This window comes from Fundulus heteroclitus, chromosome 3 (genome assembly GCF_011125445.2).
Source record: "Fundulus heteroclitus isolate FHET01 chromosome 3, MU-UCD_Fhet_4.1, whole genome shotgun sequence".
NCBI lineage: Eukaryota > Metazoa > Chordata > Actinopteri > Cyprinodontiformes > Fundulidae > Fundulus > Fundulus heteroclitus.
Genome location: NC_046363.1, coordinates 26,967,796 through 26,989,241, shown reverse-complemented (window position 1 = coordinate 26,989,241; position 21,446 = coordinate 26,967,796). Strand labels below are relative to the sequence as shown.

General features: G+C 42.5%; 2 protein-coding genes across 3 annotated transcripts in view; both read left to right on the top strand.

The window, feature by feature from the left end:
* The window catches only part of si:dkey-40m6.8, a 22,888-nt gene extending 8,740 nt beyond the window's left edge, over window positions 1–14,148 (top strand). For both annotated transcript variants that reach the window (XM_012865782.3, XM_036134764.1), the window contains exons 4-11: window positions 2,807–2,880; window positions 3,100–3,218; window positions 4,859–4,946; window positions 6,525–6,673; window positions 7,189–7,273; window positions 7,361–7,482; window positions 9,259–9,408; window positions 9,577–14,148. In XM_012865782.3, coding sequence (XP_012721236.2) covers window positions 2,807–2,880; window positions 3,100–3,218; window positions 4,859–4,946; window positions 6,525–6,673; window positions 7,189–7,273; window positions 7,361–7,482; window positions 9,259–9,408; window positions 9,577–14,125 — 5,336 coding nt within the window. In that variant the 3' untranslated portion in view covers window positions 14,126–14,148. The remainder of the gene's footprint in view (window positions 1–2,806; window positions 2,881–3,099; window positions 3,219–4,858; window positions 4,947–6,524; window positions 6,674–7,188; window positions 7,274–7,360; window positions 7,483–9,258; window positions 9,409–9,576) is intronic.
* Window positions 14,092–21,446, top strand: LOC118562397. The gene is made up of 6 exons (XM_036134774.1): window positions 14,092–15,390; window positions 15,478–15,635; window positions 17,199–17,329; window positions 18,300–18,634; window positions 18,719–18,803; window positions 21,022–21,446. Exons 1-6 carry the CDS (start codon window positions 14,179–14,181, stop codon window positions 21,150–21,152), a joined length of 2,052 nt encoding a protein of 683 aa, XP_035990667.1. The 5' UTR covers window positions 14,092–14,178; the 3' UTR covers window positions 21,153–21,446.

The window sequence follows — 21,446 nt, the reverse complement described above, 5'->3', positions numbered from 1 at the left end:
AGCAAGTGCACAGCCAGTGGCACCGGGCTCCCTGCTGCACCTATAAGTGAAGTGGAAACTATGATCTGGGAAGCTTCTGCCTCAGTGCTCAGTCTGAGCAGGCATACATGGACATTTGTGCAGAGACACATTAGGGAGGAATGCATCTCTATAAAGGGCATTGTGCCAGTCTATTTAAAGAGGCGCTTTATACAAATTGTCTTTTGACCCGGATATTTGACCTCTAACATATAGAATAATGATAAGGAGAAACATTTTTCTGGCACAAACTTAGGCTGCTGGGTTTGCACCAGTCGTTACCACTGTTGCCTCGAAGCAAGAAGGTCCTGGGTTTGAATCCTGGCTGAAGCCTTTCTGAGTCTGGAGGTTCTTCTTGTGCATGTGTGGGTCCTCTGGCCTCCTCCTAAAGACATGTTTGTTAGGTTAATTGGTCTCTCTAAATAGACTAGGTGTGCTCATGGTTGTGTTTCCCTCTGATGGACTGGTGACCTGTCAAAGGGCGTACTCCGCTTCTTGCCCATCGACTGCTGGAAAAAAGGCAGCAGCCCTCCAGAAACTCTAGAAAATGAGTGGATGGGTGAACAGCACCAGCTTCCACATGTGACCAAAGATTAAACAATAGTTCATATGGTTCTTTTCTTTGTATTTCCTTTTTGCAAGGATTTCTTGTAATCTTTTTTTTTTCTTTAAAAAAAAGTCCAGAGCAATATTTCTCTAGGTTATCTGAAGGTCTCTCCAACAAAACTTTGGACTCTACCTGCTTTTGTCATTGAGGAATAGGGCTATTAATTATTTTTGACTTCTTATTTTTCAACAAAAAGCAAATGAAAACAGAGAATTTGTCTTTTTTTCAGAACCGACACTTCTTTTAAAATGTTTTATGATCTTTTGATGCTAACAGAAAGAAACTTCTTGGTTGAAATCAAATTGGTTTGAATAATGCCGGGCTCTCTATTGGGGGAAATTTTAGGACTGGATGATATAGAAACAAAAGCATATCGATAAAATAGAAATCATATTGATTGAAATCGATAATTAAAAAAAATTAAGAAGATACATTTATGTGCAGCCCTGACCATTTTATGCTGTTGCTTAGTGACCTGTTTTTAAATAAAAAAAAAACACAAACACTGAATTCAAACTCAATCCTTTATTCAACCAACTTTTTACCAAAAGTAAAAAAAAAGTGCACTCTGAACTCTTTGAAGGGGGCGGAGCTTGGTGAATGAGCGTTCCTGGGTCTGCGTTTGTGATTGGTTGGGAGGATGTAGTGACTGTAGTATTAACCCACATAATAGACGAGAGTGCAAAAGAAAGGAAAATGTTCTTCTATCGAACTTTTTATTGACCTTTTTTTTTTATTTGAACCACACGTCTATCGATCGATATATATTGATATTGAATTATCGTCCTGCCCAAGGAAATTACTAACACAAGTTTGCGTCTCAAAGATTCACACATGATGGCTTATTTAAAGTTATTTAGATAATTGTAAATCAATTATAAGTTGTAAAAAGAACATTTTCTAAATCAGTAAAACCAGGTCATTCATATGAGAACTGCTTGGCTCATGAAAGCCTCATGTACTGGCATGGAGCAACCGGCTGCTTCCAGCAGGAGTCCAGGAAGGGTCATTTTCCAGGTAATGGAAGAAAGCAGTAAAAAGGTGCTTGAAAGGTCAGACCTGAGTTGTTCATATGAGCTACGAACTGTTAGCAGGGACTTGCACCTCCACCTCTTGACTGAGTTAACAAATGACAGAGCTGATCTACCAGAGTTGCTTCAAGTGGCTGAGTTCAAATCTCATTCAGTAAAACATGTGTCTGAAAAGCTTTCTCTGGTCAAAGGAGGAAAGCTTTAAAACACGTTACCTGCTGATTCCAGACCTATTGTAAATTTTGATCTTTTAGAGAAATCAATTAAGTCTTCCTTGGTTCGACAACAAATGACCACTTGTGTAGTTTTAAGAGCTCTGCTTTCTTTGAATAGAGCCAGTTTTATACTGTCCTTCATCCAGTTATGATTTCTTTTTAAAATAATTGTTTTCATTATAATCTTTTGTTCAGCAGTAGCTTTTAAGAGCTTCTCCTTTTTCTTTTAGCATAATTTTTTTATACAAAGTATTCATATTATCACCCTAGAACTGAATTTTATCATTTTGTTTTTCCCCTATTATAGGCAATAGCCAAAGCAAATTTACAGAGTTTACTTTGTAATCTTGTCTGTTTGCCATCCCCGGTCAAATAATGAATAAATCTATTTCCCTTAACCGTCCAAAAACTATCAATCACTAAAGTACAGCAAGAAAAGAAAAGACTTAGAAAGTGGGTGCAAAGAGCAAAAGAAAATGTTTTCTATTAAATTAGAAGAAATACAAAAATAGTCTTACTCAATAAGAATATATATATATATATATATATATATATATATATATATATATATATATATATATATATATATATATATATATATATATATATATATATATATATATATATAGAGAGAGAGAGAGAGAGAGAGAGAGAGAGAGAGAGAGAGAGAGATGCATATTATAGATATGCATATTATAGATATGCATACCTATTTATGCATATCTTGTGTTTTATGTCTTGAGCCAGCGTTTGCGGGTTTTTTAAACCCTAGAAGCCAACATTTCGGGATTTACAGCCATATTTCTTTGCTGCTAAACTAACTTATTACGTCTTTATCTGTTTTCTGAATTTGTATCCGTTCCTAAGAGTTCTAGGATATTAAAGTATAAAAAAATATCAGCTCCTGACAGCTTTTATGTTTCTCTTCTCCACAGACCCCAAATCTCAGTGTTTTAAGAGACACGCTTTAAATTACCTTCAGGAGATAGGAAACGGATGGTTTGGAAAGGTAAGACGGCTGCCTTTTCCCTCACATTTCAAAGTTACTCTGTTATCGCCAACATCGTGGGTTTCGTTCCTTTCCGGCACGCTCTCTCTCTCTCCTCTCTGATGTTTATTCCTGTCCATTGATTAGATCACAAATCATAAGTCAGGCGACTGTGTTTATCGCCAGTCTGCTTTTGCTCCCGGGCTCTCTTCCACGTTTTTGTCCATCGATCATTTGCAGGTGATCCTGGCTGAAGTGCTGTGCGACTGCGGCTCCTCTCAGGCCGTGGTGAAGGAGCTGCGTGTGAGCGCCAGCCCCCTGGAGCAGAGGAAGTTCCTGGCTGAATCGGAGCCGTACAGGTGGGAGAAGCTGCCTTTTTCAGCCTTTTAAGTGAGATTTATACATTACAGCCACATTTATGGGCACCTCTGGTAAAGATAGCTTTAGGCACAGCAGCTGAATTTCACTCAAGGTTTTTGAATTTATTTATTTTTTATTTCGGTACATTTAGTCAGTGAGTGGAAAGAAATCCATGTTAAGAAATACTTGGTTTAACAAGATGGCGTTCTTTGTGGTGTAAAAGGATCAGATCATTTTAAATAATTTCAAATACATTTTCACATGTAATTAAAATTAGCAAATAAAAGTTACAATATCCAGGTTTCAAAAGTGTGTGTGCCTTTAAATAAGTATTTAGTTACAGCCCTTTTTGATATAATTTCGGCATTGTTTAGTGGGGTTTAATAGGCTGTCACATCTTGTTAATATTCGTTCTTTACCAGCCAAAATTCTCCAAATCCATCAGCTTGTGAGGACATATCTTGCCCACACCTCTCCTCAGAAGACCCCGCAGAATTCAGTTCTGTACGTCGGCTCGGCCATTCTAAAACTTGTGCAGTGCTGCTTCTGTGCCAAACACAGCTTTTGAAATTATGGCCCCTAAGTTCAAAAGCTGGTTTTCTCAGACCACGTTTTCTTTAGTGGAAAATTAGTCTGCTTTGCAACTCTACTCGTGATCCAAATGTACAGAGAATACAGTAAATTATTTTAACTTGAGTTAATTTCCCATTGCTCCTTGTTTTTTTTCATCTATGGGTGACAGCCTTCACTGTGCCAGGGCATATGTATATGCGATGCAGTGGGATTATTTTGTGATCTTTTCCTGACTTATACCTTTGTAAAGCAAGATATTTTCAGGAAATGCGGGAAATGAATTGAAGGAAAGCCAAACTTTATATCAGATTCCTTCGATTCACCATTATTCAATGGTATGTGAACTCAAGAAAACCGAATGCTGAAGATATTTCAGCAACCTTTTGCATAAGAGTGTCAGGTTGTCGCAGCTATTTATTTTTACTTTCTCTAATACATATAATACATATACTTCTGTTTCACTTGAATTGTACAGGATACATGTCCTATCGTATATAAAAAAAGTGTTGAAATGATTCTTCGTTTTATTACAACACAAAAAACCTTGCAGTTTAAGAAAGCGTGTACACACATGGGTGCAGCTGTAAGTGCCTGCTTACAGTTTTAAGTTGTTTGATTAAACTTTTCACTCAATGCCACATAGTTTGGTCTTAAACAGCACAAGACAGACATTTTGTAAATAGTTTATTAACAAACTATGCTGTAGTTGTAGTGAATAGTTGTAAATGTATCAACAGACAGAAAAATTAAGATTTTCTTAAATCAAAATGTGCTTGCACTTTTGAAAAGCAGCCACCATCCTGCTAGTGATCGATTAAATTAGCAAACAAGTTAAAATACCTTCAGAATGTCCACTTTACTGCAGTTGTATGAGAATAATACTTGTTCTTGACAATAAGAGGTGAGGAATTGCAGGGTGGTTTATCTAGGTCACATTTTGGCTTTAATCCAGACATAGGCAGACATTTGGGATGCATCAAAGGACATAATTGTCTTTGTTGCCTCTGTCCTGGTCTTTAAAAAGATGTTATTTTTTCTGATTTGTCCGTCGTTCTTCTTCTTCCAGGAGCCTGAAGCATCCCAACATCCTCCAGTGTCTGGGGCAGTGCAGCGAGAACATCCCCTTCCTCCTGGTTATGGAGTTTTGTCAGCTGGTAAGTGCAAATGTTGCAATGGGACAAAGCCGCAGCGAGGTGCAGTTGTTATTCAATTAGTCACAACTAGACACTTCAATGGGTTTTACAAGCTGTAAGTCTTTTGGTAAATTTCATTCTAACTTTGCATATTCCACTGAGATTTCTCCACGTTGCTTTTTGCAAATTAGTTCAAGATCATTAGGATATGAGACAGCGTGTGTGTGAACAGCAACTTTTAAGCACTGTCACAGATTCATGGTTGGATTTAGCTCTGGGCTTTGCCTGGATCACTCCAGTGCATGAATATGCTTTGATCTACGCCATCCCATAGTTGCCCTGTATTCAAAACCATCAATCTTCAGTGTGACCAGCTTCCCTGTCCCTGCTGAAGAACAGCATCCTCCCAGCATGATGCTGCCAACACCATCTGTCACTGTGGGGATGGCGTTTTCCAAATGATTTATCGTTATTTTTTCTAAACACACGGCGAAACAAATGTTCAATTTTGATCTCATCTGACCAGAGCCCCTTCCTCCACATCTTTGCTCTCTCTTAAAATGCTTGTGGTAAGCAGAAAAGGTGACCAGCAAAGGTTTTCTTCTTGCCACTCTGTCATAAAATCAAGATTTGTAGAAAGGCAGAGATTCGTCGGATTCTCCCTCCTGAGCTGTGGCTCTCTGCAGCTCCCCCAGAGTTACCACTGGCTTGTTCTCTAGTTAATGCTCTTCTTGCTCAGACATGTCTTGGTAGGTTTTTACAGCGTCCGCTTGGGGATGATGGACTTAACAATGCTCCCCATGAAGTTTAAAGTAGGATGTTATGTTAAAGCCTAACCCAGTTTTAAATGCACCCCCAGCTGTATTCCAATTAAATAAATTGAAGTTTGTCTTTGTAATGCGACAACCTGTACCTTTCCTACCAGAAAATAAATACCCGAGAAGTCTTTAAGTTTAATATCCGACAGATTTTATTTTTTTGGTAATTTATGGATCATTTACACAATTTTCTTTTGCAGTATTCAAGCATCTATTAAAACTATTACACGAGGAGGAATGTCCTGCTGTGTCCGTATCAGGAAAGCCGTGGATGATCTGTTGTCTCGGTCAGATTGTTTTCCTGTTTCTCAGCTGGCACAATCTGTGACTCATTAGCGAAACCTTAGGAGTCGACTCTCAGACCAAACAAAGACACAAGCGGATCAATCCCAACAACACAGCGAGAGAAGCAAAAAAAAAAACAAAAAACTGGAGTCCTGTTAGATGGCTTTAAGATAGTCTGGAGACAAAAAAAAAAAAAACTTTCCCATGACATGTTCTCCAAGCATATTTTCCATCCTGATTGTATTTTCTTTCACTTCTTGCAACACAAATGAATTCTAAAAAGCTGCCAGCTCATTACCAATTCCCAAGTTGTTCTTGACATCCTGGGATGGAAAACATCTAAAAATGGAGGTTTTTACTGCAGGATTCTCTTATACAATGCTGCAGATTATTATTATTTTTTTGCTTTGTTTTTAAAACACACACAAACCTGCGAACAAACTGGAGCTGATTCATCCCTCTGCTAAACATCCAGTGCTAATGTTGTACAACGCAGGGCGACCTGAAGCGCTACCTGCGGGCCCAGAGGAAGTCAGATGGGATGACTCCAGACCTGCCAACCAGGGACCTGTTGACTCTTCAGAGGATGGCCTTTGAGATCACCTCGGGTCTGCTGCACCTTCACGAAAACAACTACATCCACAGGTCAGTCGGGGGTTTCCTCTCTCTTCATTCACTGCAGAAAGGGAACTAAAAGTAAGTACAATTTTCTTGAGTATATGCTGCTTGTCGGGACTTTGATGCAATCAACTGGTTCCATTATATAGGACATTTTTGACCAATCTGTATAATCTGACCCAATCTGTATAATATGATTGAATTTGACTTTGTAAAGTGTCTTGAGATGACATGTTTCATGAATTGGCGCTATATAAATAAAATTCAATTGAACTGAATTGAATTGATTTGAGCAGGCAAGCTGACATGATCTGCCAATGGAATAAGACTCATCTCCATCATCTTATTTCAAGTGCAGTATATCTATTTGTTTTTTGGGGGGGTCAAAATACTCATTCCATTGTTATTTACCTGCTCAAATCAAGGACAAATACACTAAATTCAAGAAAATCTAACTTTTAGTTTCCTTTTTGCGGTGCTTCAGTAAAGTAAGGCACACAAAGGCACAATTTCTGATAAGTTTTTTTGGGTTTTCTCTTTAGTGACTTGGCTTTAAGAAACTGCCTCCTGACATCCGACCTCACTGTCAGAATAGGTGACTACGGTCTCTCGCACAACCATTACAAGGTGCGTTAACCTTACACTTGGTAGTCCTCTAAAATGCAACAAACGAAACCCTCTGAATAACACACGTTTGTGCATTTGTTTCTATAGGAGGACTATTACCTGACTCCAGACAAGCTGTGGATCCCTCTGCGGTGGATTGCTCCTGAGCTGCTGGAGGAGTACAGGGGATCTCTGATTGTCACCGACCAAACCAAAACCAGCAACGTGTGGTGGGTTTTTCTGATTATAACACTGAAAAGGCCCTGAGCTGGCTAGCCTAAAGCCTGTTGGAGACAATCGTTTGGTGAATATCCATTACACCTCCCTCCACAATAATTGGCACCATGTGTAAAGATGTGCAGGGAGCATCCATCCATTTTCCAACACGCTTATCCCTATTGGGGTCGCGAGGGGTTGCTGGTGCCTATCTCCAGCTGTCAATGGGCGAGAGGCGGGGTACACCCTGGACGTGCAAGAAGGAATAAATTAAATTTAGTTTGCAGCAGTGTAATCTCAAACAGAAAAATGATTGCAATTACTTCTCCAACAGTGAGACTTGAAAAGCTTTCTGCCCTGCTCAAACTGCATGGTTCCAATAAAACCATGGGTTGTCACCAAATCAGTTCTAAACTTAGCAATCATCGATTCCAGTGTAGATGTGGGCAAGTTCTGACAAACAGCAGCTTTCTTGTGTCCATTTCCTGACCGATGGAAGTCAATACAAATATGCCACATATCAGTGGTACAGTATGTTCTCTTGTCTTTCCACATGTGAAACAGTAGTATAAAGAAAAGTAAAGCTGTGTGTTTACAAAGCAGGTACAGTACACTTCTGTGGATGTTTGTGGAGTGTACACAATCACAAATAGAAACAATAAATGGGAAATCAGCATAGAATAGCAGGTTAGGGTAGAGCTGTGAGGATTTCTGTATCAGAGACGATTCACACTTGAGCAAACAGTGGAAAAAGTCAGATTTTAACCATTTGGTGTATAGTGCGAGTGAATATGAGTAGCTGGTGCAAGATTTCACAGCCAGATCGGTGCTATTTTGGCGTTTTTTCAAGACGCAGGCCTGAAGAGAATGGCTGCAGCTGACTTGAGTCTAAACGTGGTGTACAGTACCGAATCTGTGCTGGTAGATGTTTGTTTTACTGAAAACTAAATTGTTTGCAAATAGGTGGGGTGGGGATACTCTAGATCTTTTTTTCAAAGGTTTTAAACTAGACTAAAGGTTCTTGAACTGGTTTTAATTAACCGTAATTTCCTTCTTTTTTTTTTTTGGTTTTGTGACATAATGGTTGAAAATGGTGGTTTGAAGGTGAATGTATTCATTCCTATATAATGTAGTCCAACATTTTCAAAGAATAATAGGTTTTAACTGACTTCATTTCCCCCTAGTGGGGGAAAAAAAGTTTGAACATTTTATGAAATAGGCCTTTAAATCAGAAGAATCGTGTTTCATCATTTGGTGTGGGAAGAAATACAGAAAATCAACCTCTAAATAGTTAAAAATGTCATATTCAAATGTTCACAATATCATAAAAACTGAAAATTAACCCGGCATTTTAAAATAAAATTTTCGTATGAACCCTTTATTTATCTCTGATTGAAATTTCTAACTATTCTTATTTATATCAGTGACAGGATGAAAGATTTTTTTTTTTTAAAACAATGCTCCTCTTATCTTATTTTATGGCATAACTTTTTAAAACAGCAGTTTTTTTTATTGAATAAGTCTCACAGCCATGACTTTAACAATTGTTGTCTCTCAGTTAAAACCAGTGGTCTGTGAAACAACCAATGGAGGGTCTTGAGAACTGTAAAAGTATCTTTATGCTTTATTATCATAAAAAAGATTAAAAACACGGTCTGGACAGAACATTACATTTGTAGTGTTTGCCTTTTTGTAAAGCTCTGTTAATAAATCAGGATTATTGAAATTGTCATTCTCTTCTCTGACTATTTTCTAAACATTTTAATGCTGTTTTCATTTTTTTTTTGCAGGTCTTTGGGGGTGGTGATCTGGGAGCTTTTTGAGTTTGGCGCTCAGCCCCACAGACACCTGAGCGATGAAGAGGTGCTGACCTTCGTCATCAGGGAGCGACAGATCACTCTGGCCCAGCCTAGACTTAAACTCTCACATTCAGATTACTGGTTAGTTCTTATTTGTAGATTGAGTCATTTCACCACATTAGGGCAATGCGATTAAATCATGTGGATAGATTTAGCTCCAATTCAGTCTGAGTAATAACATTTTGCATTCAAATCCGGTTTTATTAACCAAATTTATGTCTCTTTCTTGCTGTTTTTCCTTCTCCTAAGGTATGAGATCATGCAGTCCTGCTGGCTCCCTCCGTCGCAGCGGCCCTCTGTAGCCGAAATATTCCTCCTCCTCTCCTCTCTCCTGGCTGCAGAGCGAGGAATATCAAAGAGGAGTGTGGGGGGAGAGGACGAAGAGGATGAGGAGTATGAGGAGGGCAGGGGGAGGAGAGGAGAGAGCGATGAGTCGTTTGAAAGGCGCTGGGATCTACTTCGTCCACCCGCTTTTCAGTGTGCAGCAAATGAGAGACACAGAGACAGAGAGTACGGCAGAGACACCTCCTACCCCCTGCTGGACCCTGTGGGGAACTGCATCACCCCGTCCTCATCTGAACTGGACGACATCCTGACAGTAACAGAGACCAGCAAAGGCTTGAACTTTGAGTATTTCTGGGAGAAGGCTCACGCCAGACGAGGTTACAAGCCTCTCCCTCCCCCTCAGCCGATTCCAACTGTGAACAATAACCACAGACAGTCTTTAGACACACCCACTGTGGTGCCGGTCATAAGTGCACGCAGTCCCTCCCTCGCCAGCGAGTACTACATCCGACTAGAGGAGCACACTCCCCAAGACAAGTCGCCAACACTTAAGGGGAAATCGCAGTCCTCTTTACGATCAGATTCAGTTTGTCCCGGAGACGTGGAGCTTGTGGAAATCCGTAGTGGATTGCTGGGAAAAGAGCGAGTCCCCTATCGCGCGTCAGAGAGCAGTGGGAAGACGCTCCAAACCATACGATCAAGCGAGGTGAAGATCCAGGTGCCTAACACAGGAGTGGCCGAGTTTAGAGACACTTCGAGCAGAGTGACAGACTTCTCAGTGGTGGATCTGGGTGACGATGATGACGTGGAGAAGAAGAAGAGCAAGGAAGCGGATAAAAAATCTCCCACGAGATTCCAGGCTCCAGTCCTCCCTCCCAAACCCCGCTCCATGTCCCTGTCTTCGTCCAATCACCTTCACTCTCGCCCCCTACCCGTGCCTCCTCTCGGGTACAGAGGACTGCCTCACTACACCATCGGCGGAAAGATTGAGACGGACCCTCTCCACATGAACTCCTGCCCGCCCTCCACTTTTGATCATCTTGGCCTCCATCGCCCCAGACAGACTCTGCCCCCCTCCCCGTCTCTCTCCCCCTCCATTCCCCCATCCAGCCATCCCATTTACCCTCAGATGTGTCCTCCACCCTTACCTCCACACTCCAAACCTCAACGCAGCATCCCGAGCTACAACACGGCCGACAGATACTCAAGATACTCAAAGGCGCAGATGCAGAGATCCAACAGAGACCCGCTTTCCTGTGATTTATCCAATAGAGAGCCTGACAGAAGGCACGCAATTCCAATCCACACCTCCAAGGAGGACTTTCATCCCCGCGTGAAAGACTTTGACTCCCCCATTCGTAGGGAAAATCCTCTGCGACCCATTTATCGAAACCCACCCCGCCCTCAGCCTGCAAACTCCCAGATTGAGCGGCAGTCCTCGTCTAGTCCCACCTACTCGGATGAGGACGACTCTCCTTTTACCTCCCCCGAGAGACCCAGCAGCCAGACCACCATCGCTCACTCCAGCCTGTCAGAAGATGCAGACCCAGCAACATCTGAGCTCTTCTCCAGGGGAATGAAGAGGACCCAGTCACGGCTGGACACTATTCTGCCCAGTATTTGGAGGGAAGACGCTGAGCTTCAGGCAGAACGAGTTGCGGCAGCCAAAAAGTCCCCCATGCACCTGTTCCTAACCGAGATATCGAACGTGACGGAGTCGAGTGAGGCTAAGTCAGACTCCATGTTCGACGGGGAGAAGGCGGAGACGAAAGACAGAGAGAGATGGGGGAACTTTGTAGTGCACAACAAGGGAATGCGGCGCTCACAATCCCTGATCACAGAGATCGGCTCGGCAGGACAGTCTTTGGGTCAGGAGAAATACTTCCATAGGGCAGGAGTTGAGGAGGACAAGGCATCATTTCAAGGAGATCTTTTCCTCACAGAGGTTGACACCGACAGGATGGACACGGATGCGGATGTAGAGAGCGATCCAGTTAAATACCTCTATCCTTCAGGATCCAGGTTGCGGCCCTACGTCTGCTCTTCCAACCTTCCCTCAGGCAGAGAAGAAGAAGGCAGTGCAAAGGGTATACGGAGATCCCGATCTCTTCTGTCTGAGAGGGAGAAGCAGCAATCTGAAAAACATTCAGCTGAGACTGAGCCGCGAAGAACAGAAATGACCAGGGAGGAGTTCCTGAAAGAGATCCAATCAGCAGAGACCTTTCTGACCGAAATCATATCAAGGCAAAATGCTACAGCAAACAGAGGGGAATCAGATCCATCGATCTCCCCTACTCCTCAGTCGCCTGAATACGAGTCCATATGCATCGACCCAAACTCTGCTCAGACCATCACATTCCAGTCGGAGAGCTCCATACGAGCGTCCAACAAGGGTAAAGAGGAGACACAGATGGAGGCCATCTATGCACAAGTGACCAAGCGTGCAAAAAAGAGCGAGATCAAGGTCTCCATCAGACCCGAGATCCCGATTCTCCACATAGGATCAAACAAAGAGCTGCTTAAACCATGCAACCAAGGTACCGATGCTGATCACTGCCAGACCGGAGAGTTTGTGCTCTCAGAAATAATGCCCAAAAATGGTTTATTACACAGTGAAACTGATGAGTGCCAGAAAGAAGAGGAGGACTGTTCGGATGGACCCGCCTTACCTGCCAGAGGGGAACTAACAGATCCTTCAGAGTTCTCTCCCTCTGAACCCACTGAGTTTAACACTGTGATACTGCAGGAGATCAACTCTCTATTTACAAATCAAACGGAGACCGCTGCTGTTGTGGAGAATGGTGAAACGAGAAAAGACAACCTACAGGACTGCAGATCTCAGACAGAAGACGAAGCGCGGGGAAAATCTAGCGCCGTGCCGGGCAGCGTTGAGAATGCAGCTGATCTGGAGAGAAATGGAGAACATTTGTTTCAGCACAAGTACAATGATCAAGAAAAGCATAGCATGCAAAAAGAACCTAGTAGTGAAGTCGCTCCCAACACCCCGGATCACGACCTTTCCTCTGATATCTCCCTCACCACTCCCACTGACTCTGTCCTGTCACCCATGACCTCCGGCTCGACGGATGGCCTCACGCCGAGTGATTCCTGGACCGGAGCGGGAGGCAGCGGTGGGTGGCGGGCCCTGGGGAATGAAACCCCGCACCGAGACTCCGCCTATTTCTCTGACAATGACTTGGAGGGAGACGGGTTGAACAGAAGGAGCAGCGACGGACCAGGGTCCAGACAGAGCGGCGGCCGAGGGGGCGAGCGGGGAACACTCACGGGGATAGAGGAGAAAACTGAAGAGGAGGGAGAGGCAGGAGAAAAGAGCCCCTCACGAGGTACTTTGCATTTATCAAGTACCAAAACTGGAAGAGGAGAAAACAAAAAGACTATTGAGAACTGTGAAAATGACTTGCACTATTTAGACAGCGACAAAGATATATTAAATAAAGGGCTGGAGGCTGTACACAGAGACGATTCGGGCATTTTTCACAATCACGAGAGCAAAAGATCCACATTGCTGCACGATGATCACCAAGTCAAGGGCTGTGTTGACCTAATTGATGAGCTGTTTTCAAAGTTAGACGAAGAACCTCTGAAGAACCTGTCAAACAGAGGTAGATTTGTCATAGACAGCCACTATACAGATGGGATAATTTCCAAGATAACAGATTACAAATGCACAGAGTCTGAAAAGAGCAACTTGAATCTGCACTGTAAGAGCCCCAGTGGGACAAGAAGCTCAATCACCTCCGTGTCTGGCCTTGTCGGACCAGATACGACCGATAGGGATCTCATTGCTCTGAGGTCTTTGAAATCTGGGGATGTAATTGTGGAATCTGAGTCCAGATCATCCAAACTGAATGAATTTCAAGGCATTGACGGCATGCATAGCAAGGATAAAGTCAGTCTGACTGGTCTGTGCACCGAGCAAGGTGTTGAAGAAATGGCTGTTCTGGACCACAATGAACTGGGCATTAGAGACTTTCACAGCTCAGAGCATAGAGCGGATACGGAGGTCCTGATGGAGATGGACTCACATCCAGCCTATGCAGACTCTTGTGAACGGCCGGATGTGATGACTGAGGACTGGTGGAGTGCTGTGGAGGAGGATGAAGAAGAAGCACCGCCCTCTGGAGATGTTACTGGAGAACTTGACTGTCACCGTTTGGTGCAATCAGGGGAACAAAATAACCAGTGGGCCTCTCCAGAAAAAAGGCAACAAGAAGTAGAACTGAGATCTGAATTTTTTGCTGGGTTTGGCAAAAGGGACTTGGGGGTGCAGGAGAAGTACTGGGAAACTGAAGAAAACAATGAATGTGCAGGAAGGGAGCCTCACCCTTCTTCAATAGAGTGTAGAAATGACGCTGGGACCAATGAAACACAAGAACTGAGTGGCAAACATGCTGCACATGTGAAACAGGCCGGGACTCTGAAAGATCAGTCGACCAGCAGTGTGCAGCAGACATCCAGCAAGAGGAGAATATCGAGAATCTGGCGGAAATAGACAATTTTGAAAGTGACACAACGAAAGAAATCTGCGATATTGAAGTAGAGAACATGGAAACTCCAGAGGAAGAGATGTTTGTAGAGGTTCAGGACAGAGGGTGTCTGACGGACATGGAGGAGAATCAAAACTTTAACAGATTGACACTGAATCAACTCTACAGAGATGGACAGATATCAACAGGCTATGTCAACCACTTCAGTCATTCTTTCCAGAATGAAAGCTCCAGTACATCCGTCAGCATCACTGAACCTCCTGACGGTGACTCCTCAGACCTGGAAAATGGTGAATCAAGCTTCAAACAAGATGCTGATCAGAGGCCGTGGCTCGCTACAATGTCCATAGAGGAAAGTCTCCAAAAGGTTAATGAGGATTACAGAGACGTGCCTCTTCAGTCCAACCTCAGCAACTTTGGTCCGCAGGAGATGAGTCAGTCACGTCAAGAGGTAGACAATTTCAGCTCTGTTGATTTCCCGAGCCCGCCGGCGAGCATAGACCTCGATGTGGAAGATGATAAACTGGAGAGTTTGGACGACTCTTTTCCCAGTCCGCCACCGTCTGTTACAGCGGCAGAAGAATTTATTACCAACATAAATCTGGAAGACTTCGATGCCGGTCCAGAGACAGAGTCGTATATTTCCCCAGCGAACAACGTAGATGTCTCGGAGCCATCTCTGCAAGAATTACCACCAGCTACAACTCAGAATAAAGGGATCTCCGCCAACCTGAACCCCCCATCTGTGCACATAACGCTGACTGATGACAACAACTTTACTTCAGACATTGAAGATGTTTGTCAGAACTTTACCCAGAAGACCTCACCTTCAGGCCCTTCTGCAGAACAAGATCTCTTGAAAAACATCCCAGCCTTGTTGATATCTGAGTGGAAAGACCTGGATGAGGAGCCGCTGGAGGATTTTGAAAAACTTGAACAACTGTGTTGCATCTCTGGGGATGAGGAAGAAACACTGGGGGAACTTTTCTTGGGGAACCTGGAGCTTCTGGAGTCTTTGAAGAAAACTCCTGATCAGAAGGGCAGTGATACAGAAGCAGGCGATGACTTCTTTACTCCTGAAGACAACAGAGTGGATTTAAAGGCAGAAGACATCTCTGACAGCTGCGATAAGCTGGTTGAACCTGCCCAAAGAATCCTATCACAACCAGCGGGGAAGATTGACGAGCAGAGACCATCTGGTCAAACATCTGATGTCAAAGATCAGGGATCTTTATCCAAGATGACAACCAGAAATGGCCTCATGATGCAGGTGAGTCTGTTTGCTGCACGCGCGGTCTAACTTCTCTCCTGTTCTCTGTTCATTCAGCGCCCTTACTGGGTTGTTTTGGTGTTGCAGGTGTGCGAGGAGAGGCTGCAGTTCTCCCTCAGTGAAAATGTGAAAACAAACATGCTTTGGGGGTCCGCCGTGAAAGAGACTGTGACGCTTCGGCCCTGGGGGGAACAAGTCAGGGAAAGCTGCAGCGGGCCAATGGAAGACCAAAGAGAGGATGAGAGGTATGAAGGCACGCTGAAACGTGGAGATCTCAGGCTTGATAATCAGTCATATCCCTGAACTGGAAAGGAGGATTGTAGTGAGTTCACATTTTCTGACGTTACATCCACAAACTTCAGTTCGACTCGCTATGATTTCCTCCAACAGACAGATAAATTAATACATGCACAAACACGTTTGCATAATGCAAATGAAATCTTAAACGTGTGGCATGCATTTGTATTCACCCTCTTAACTCTAATGTCCCTGAATAAGATTTATTGCACCCAGATGCCTTTGGAAATCACCGCATAACCGGTTTGTAATCTCAATATAATATATATATATATATATGGGGGCCTCAGAGGTTTGTAAGAGAACATTACTGAACAAACAGCCTCATGCAGACCGAGGAACACAGCAGACAGGTCAGGGAGAAACGTGTGGAGATATTTAAAGCAGAATTAGGATATAAAATAATACCCAAAGCTCTGAAAGAGCAAACCTACCGAGGCATGGCCGTCCAAATAACCAGACGGGCTGGCCAAGGAGCACATTATTGTGGGAAGAAGCCAAAAAGGCCCAAAAAGGCCCTGTCCCTCAAGGACAGGAATTTGTCAACCCTGGTTAAGGTCTTTGTCGGAAAGAAAGTCCAGACCTAAATTAAATTCAGATTTCGTATCAAGACTTGAAAACTGATGTTCAAAGACGCTATCTGTCCAATGTGACGGATCTTTGGCTACTTTGCAAAGGGGAATGAGTTAAAATTTTATTCTCTGAATTTGTGATGCTTAAATAAGACACACCCCGAAGTATTTGCAGTTGTGAATGCATGTCACACTTTTTAAAATTGTCGTTTCAAAATAAAAAAGAAAAGCATGTACCATTTTCCTTCCGCTTTACAGGTATGCACTACTTTGTTCTGTCAAGTGAAATCACTGCAAAATACGTTAAAGTTTGTGGTTTTAACAATGAAACCATGTATAAAAGTTAAGGGGATATGATTTTTTTTAGCAGGACTTTGTACACGAATAATGATATAATTTCTTTTGTGGAATATTTGTGCTTTTAGAATGGAGGTTGTTTTTAGGAGGCCTTTTTTAAGCAGAGGCCTATAGATGACTTTAAACCTAAAATAGCTGAGGTTTAATGCCTGTGATATACTTGATAATTAGCTGCTCTCCTTTCCTTACACAGTCAGCATGTTGCCATTTTCCCCACTTCTTTATGTGAGAAGCAGCGACCTCCCAGCTGTAATCCACGCTCTGTAATTTCCAGCTTTTGATTGATATTTTTAATCATGCAACAAGGATTTGAAAACTTGGCTCTTTAGCTGAATGCTAATGAGATAATTCAAATAATACATTTCCTTTTAGCAAGGACTTTCTCACATTTTTGTTTACATGATGACCAGCACTGTGTACTCGTTTTATTGCCGTTTATAAGAAATGAATGTTTCACAGCCTTGATAAAATAAAACTAAAATGATCTGTTATGCGCTTGAAACAAAAAGACTTTGCTGATTAATCATTCTCATGGTGGGACCCTACTATATTCACAGCTTAATATCTTTTTTTATTTTTCAGCCAACGAGAGCAGGAGGCTCTTAGCCAACAGCCAAGCACCGAGTCTGAGACGACAGAATCTGAGCCACTCACTGTGATTGAACAACCGGAGATCATCGCATCTCAACCTGCTGCAAACCAGGCAATGAAAGGTACCGTCAACACTTAAAGAGCAACTTCATATTTTCCATTAGTCCTTTCCCCTTCCTTACTAGCTTCAGTTTGCTTTTATTAGTTTATTTTTTGCCCTTGTTCATGAAATCTCTCCATTTACTGTGAATCGCCGTGAACGTACTAATCACAAAAAGCCTTCATCTTCTGACTGGAAATAGAAATAAGGTGTAACAAGTATAATATTTAAAGGCATGTTGTTAATTTGGCTGTATGATAGATCAGTGACCTGTGGGGTCTAGTGACTCACTATGGCAGAATGTTAATGTATTTAATTAATGCCAGCAAAATCAGGTGTCCCTTTCCCTTACTAATTCACAGCAGCGAGTTTGACATTTAGTATGCACAAGATGATGCCCAAGAAGGCGTTAAAACTGACATTTTTGTTGAACTAAAAAGGGCAAAACGTGACATTTTTTCTCAAACCAACCGATTACAGACAGAAGGACTTTGGCTCAGTTGAAAAAGTTTGAAACAGGACGCTTTTGTTTTGTCCAACTTACAACTGCACTCAGTATCCTGCATATATATGTATGTATGTATGTATATATATGTATATATATATATATATATATATATATATATATATATATACTTTTTCTTTTAAAAACTGCCAAAAGTATTACTTTTGTCCAACTGGGCAACTCCAAAGGGTCGTAGTTTTGTCTTGCTACTTGAAGCAAAAACATCACTTATAGATTATTTACTAGTAGTTGACAAAGCAATTAAAAAACAGCCCATCACTGCAGATATGACATCATACAAGAATACTTTCAACACAGTCAAAACAGAAAAATGATGTTTCAATGAGCAATACATTATTTAAATGTATCGTATCTGAAGTTATATTTCTTTTCTCCAGCAAAAGATGTTTTGGATCATTCCTGTACATTTTCTTACTCCGCTTGTCATCTAGTTCATGCCAAACTCTGCTCTTTCCTTGTTCTAAAGCAAAACTAGCCCGTCTGTCTCTCGCTCTCCCTCCTCTCGCGCTGAATCTGCCCCTCGCCCCGAGTGGGAAAGGGGGATTTGGGGACGGGCCCATCGGGAATCGCATCGGAAGACGAAGGGCCCTGTCGACAGGAATCGACCCTGACGAGGAAGAGGAGGACGAGCAGGAGGACGAGACCTCCCGCAGGGTGATTGTTGTCACGGAGACGGATGTGGACAAACGGATTGGGCTGAGGAGTCTGTTAAAATCACCCAAGGAGTCTTTGGACAGGGAGCGGGACCGAGGGAGGAACGTGTCCTTCTTTGATGACGTTACGATCTATCTGTTTGATCAGGTACTTCCTGTTTGTTTCATAGCAGACGTCTAAAAAGGTGAGTCTGAATTAAAAGGAGTCTAAGTGTCTGTTTCTCTGCAACAGGAAACTCCAACCAATGAGCTGAGCAATTCAGCTCCTGCAAGTCCAGGTTCAGTCTCTGTCAAAAGCAGCAAGCTGGACTTTCATGGTGAGTTCCTAAACATCTTATCTCCGTGAAAAGATGCAAATGGACAACGTCCCCCTCACTGCAAAAACGGAACTAAAATAAGTAAAATGTTCCTAAAATTAGTGCATTTGTCCTTATTTGAGCAGGTTATTAAGATGATTTGCCAATAGAAAAAGATTTTTGCACCTAAAATAGGAACAACTCGTCTCCATCATCTTATTTCAAGTCCAGGATGTCTAATTATCTTATTTTAGGGGTCAAAATACTCATTCCACTGGCAGATAATCTTATTTACCTGCTCAAATCAAGGACAAATACACTAACTTTAAGAACATTTTACTTATTTTTAGATCCGTTTTTGCAGTGCTGTAGGTCAGTCCATATGGACAATCCAGCAGCAGACTTGTTGGACCATATCAGTGTGCAACATGTCGGACTCCAGGATCAGTTAGGTTTCACCTTGAAGTAATGGTAAAATCTGACATCTAACTCATCCCCACCAACTAAAACAGAACATCTTCATTTCTCCCATCTTTTATCCAAATGTGCAGCCAGAATTAATCTCCCCTAATCACCCCCGCCCCCCGTTCTCAACGCTGTGGCATTTGGAGCTTAGCAGGGACATTAATCCTGCGCCCAACAATGCATGTCCTAAGCTGTGTTTCCCCCTCCGACACATTTTTATGGCTCCTCGGTTTAAATTATGCTCTCCATCTTGTAAACTCATTACCTCATATCACAGCAAAATGAAAGTCAGTGCTCAGAATTTCTTTTACCCTCACAGAGGCGCCAGAATTAGACGCTTAGATCATCGCTCAGAGCTCCGAGGAGTGGAGACTTTAAAACTCAGAGAGAGGAGACTGTTTCCTTTGAGTTATTTTTAGTGTCAACAGATGCGCGTCCCATGATTGCATTTTGTTATTCGCAATTTTATTGTTGCATAACTGACATTTTATAGCCCTCATCATAAATAGTGTAGTAGATTTTGGCTTTTATTGATTTGTTTCAAGTGTTATTTATCCATGATGAAAGGGATAAACGACAACTACTGTCATTAAAAATGCATACACTCACTCCCGCTAATATTTAAATAAATAGCAGAGAAGCCACATTCTCTCATTTCATTTACAGTGGTGCAGGGGTTAGGAAGTTCGTCCTGCGATTGGTGGGTTGCCGGTTCGATACCCCCGCTTGGATCGTCTCAGTCATTGTGTCCTTGGGCACAAGTTCACCCGCCTGAGGACAGGCGATGCATGGCAGCCTCGCCTGTCAGTCTGTGGCTACTAACATAGCTCACCACCGTCAGGGTGTGAATGTCTGATTGTAGTGTGAAGCGCTTTAGGGTTGTCAGACTAGTTGAAGTGCTATACAGGTGCAAGCAATTTACCGTTTTATTTATTTTGAACAGGGAAAGTACAACTAAGACATTGTTACCAGTGAACAACTGAATGCGGCTTACATGGAGCTTCTAGCAGAATGCTAATTTACTGTCCCCTAATCAGGCTTATGATCCAAATTTAAAATGCAAAACTGCTTGTAGAAATTCAAAATTATAAAATTGATGGCCCATAGGAAAGTGCTATAAAATTACGAATCACATTGCGAAGGTAAAATACATAAAAAAATACATGTCCACATCAGATCTTTCAGCCAGTGTTTCAGTTTTGTTGAGAAAAGCCTCATGTCTCATGAATATTTGACAGTCAGAAAAAGAGGAGCTCGTTTAAACTGGTTGGGTTCCTGGCTGGCGCAGACACGGCTTTTAAACTTTGTTCATACATTGTCAAAAGGGTTATGGTGAAGCTCCATTGACTAAATGTTAGGCTGCTTTATTTATTCTGAAATCACTTTAATGTGTGTCTGTTGGGTCGGTGACCTGTTAGAAAACCCAAATGTAAAACTTTTAAAGGGCCTTTACTTATATAGTGCTTCATGAAGTCCAAGGACCCCAAAGCACTCTACACTACATTGTAGCCTGGGGAAGACTGACATATGCACAGCCATATAATGTGGCTGCTGATTTGAGGTGAAATTGAAGAATTTGAAGTTAGTCTCCCTTCTTTGGGTCCAAAGAAGGTACACAGTCCAAAAAACCTGCGTGTTAGGTTACTTGGAGACTCTAAGTTGCCAGAAACGTAGTGGATTTGGAGTTTGGCCGAGGTTCATGATTCAGTAACTCACCCTTGATCCTGATGCTGACACATTCATTGAGCTTCGTTTTGTTTTTTCTCTCCATCAGGACCAAACAAAAGCAAAGAGTCGAAAAGGAAAGAGGATCTTTCAATCAAACCGCGGTCGCCCGTCGGAGGTGGAACGGTGTCTTCATCACGTTTCACCGTCAGCCCCGCCGATGACCCCCACCTGGTGTGAGGTGAAGAACCATTGTCACGGGAACCTTTGAAGCTGAACCCTCTCGCAGTGGGCACTGCATTTACCCAACAACAACCAGCCATTCACCAAGAAGATATTTTTTTACTAATTTGGGAACTGAAGGAAACAGACTCTGATTTTACCAGCTGGACACATTCCAGGTTTTGCCAGCGACTGGATTTTGTACGAAAGGGGGTTTGCTGAGGTCCTGCCTGTCACTGTTTACAGAGTTTATCCGCAGCCTTTGGCTGCAAACGTCTTTGGAAAAGGGTGCATATGTTGGGAGGAAAAAAA

Bases quoted from the DNA above. Each gene is read 5' to 3' on its own strand.
- LOC118562397 (XM_036134774.1), top strand. From the start codon at position 14,179: ATGGAAACTCCAGAGGAAGAGATGTTTGTAGAGGTTCAGGACAGAGGG. The intron at 15,391-15,477 runs GTGAGTCTGTTT...TTGGTGTTGCAG, and splicing joins GAAATGGCCTCATGATGCAG to GTGTGCGAGGAGAGGCTGCA. The intron at 17,330-18,299 runs GTACCGTCAACA...CTTGTTCTAAAG, and splicing joins TGCAAACCAGGCAATGAAAG to CAAAACTAGCCCGTCTGTCT.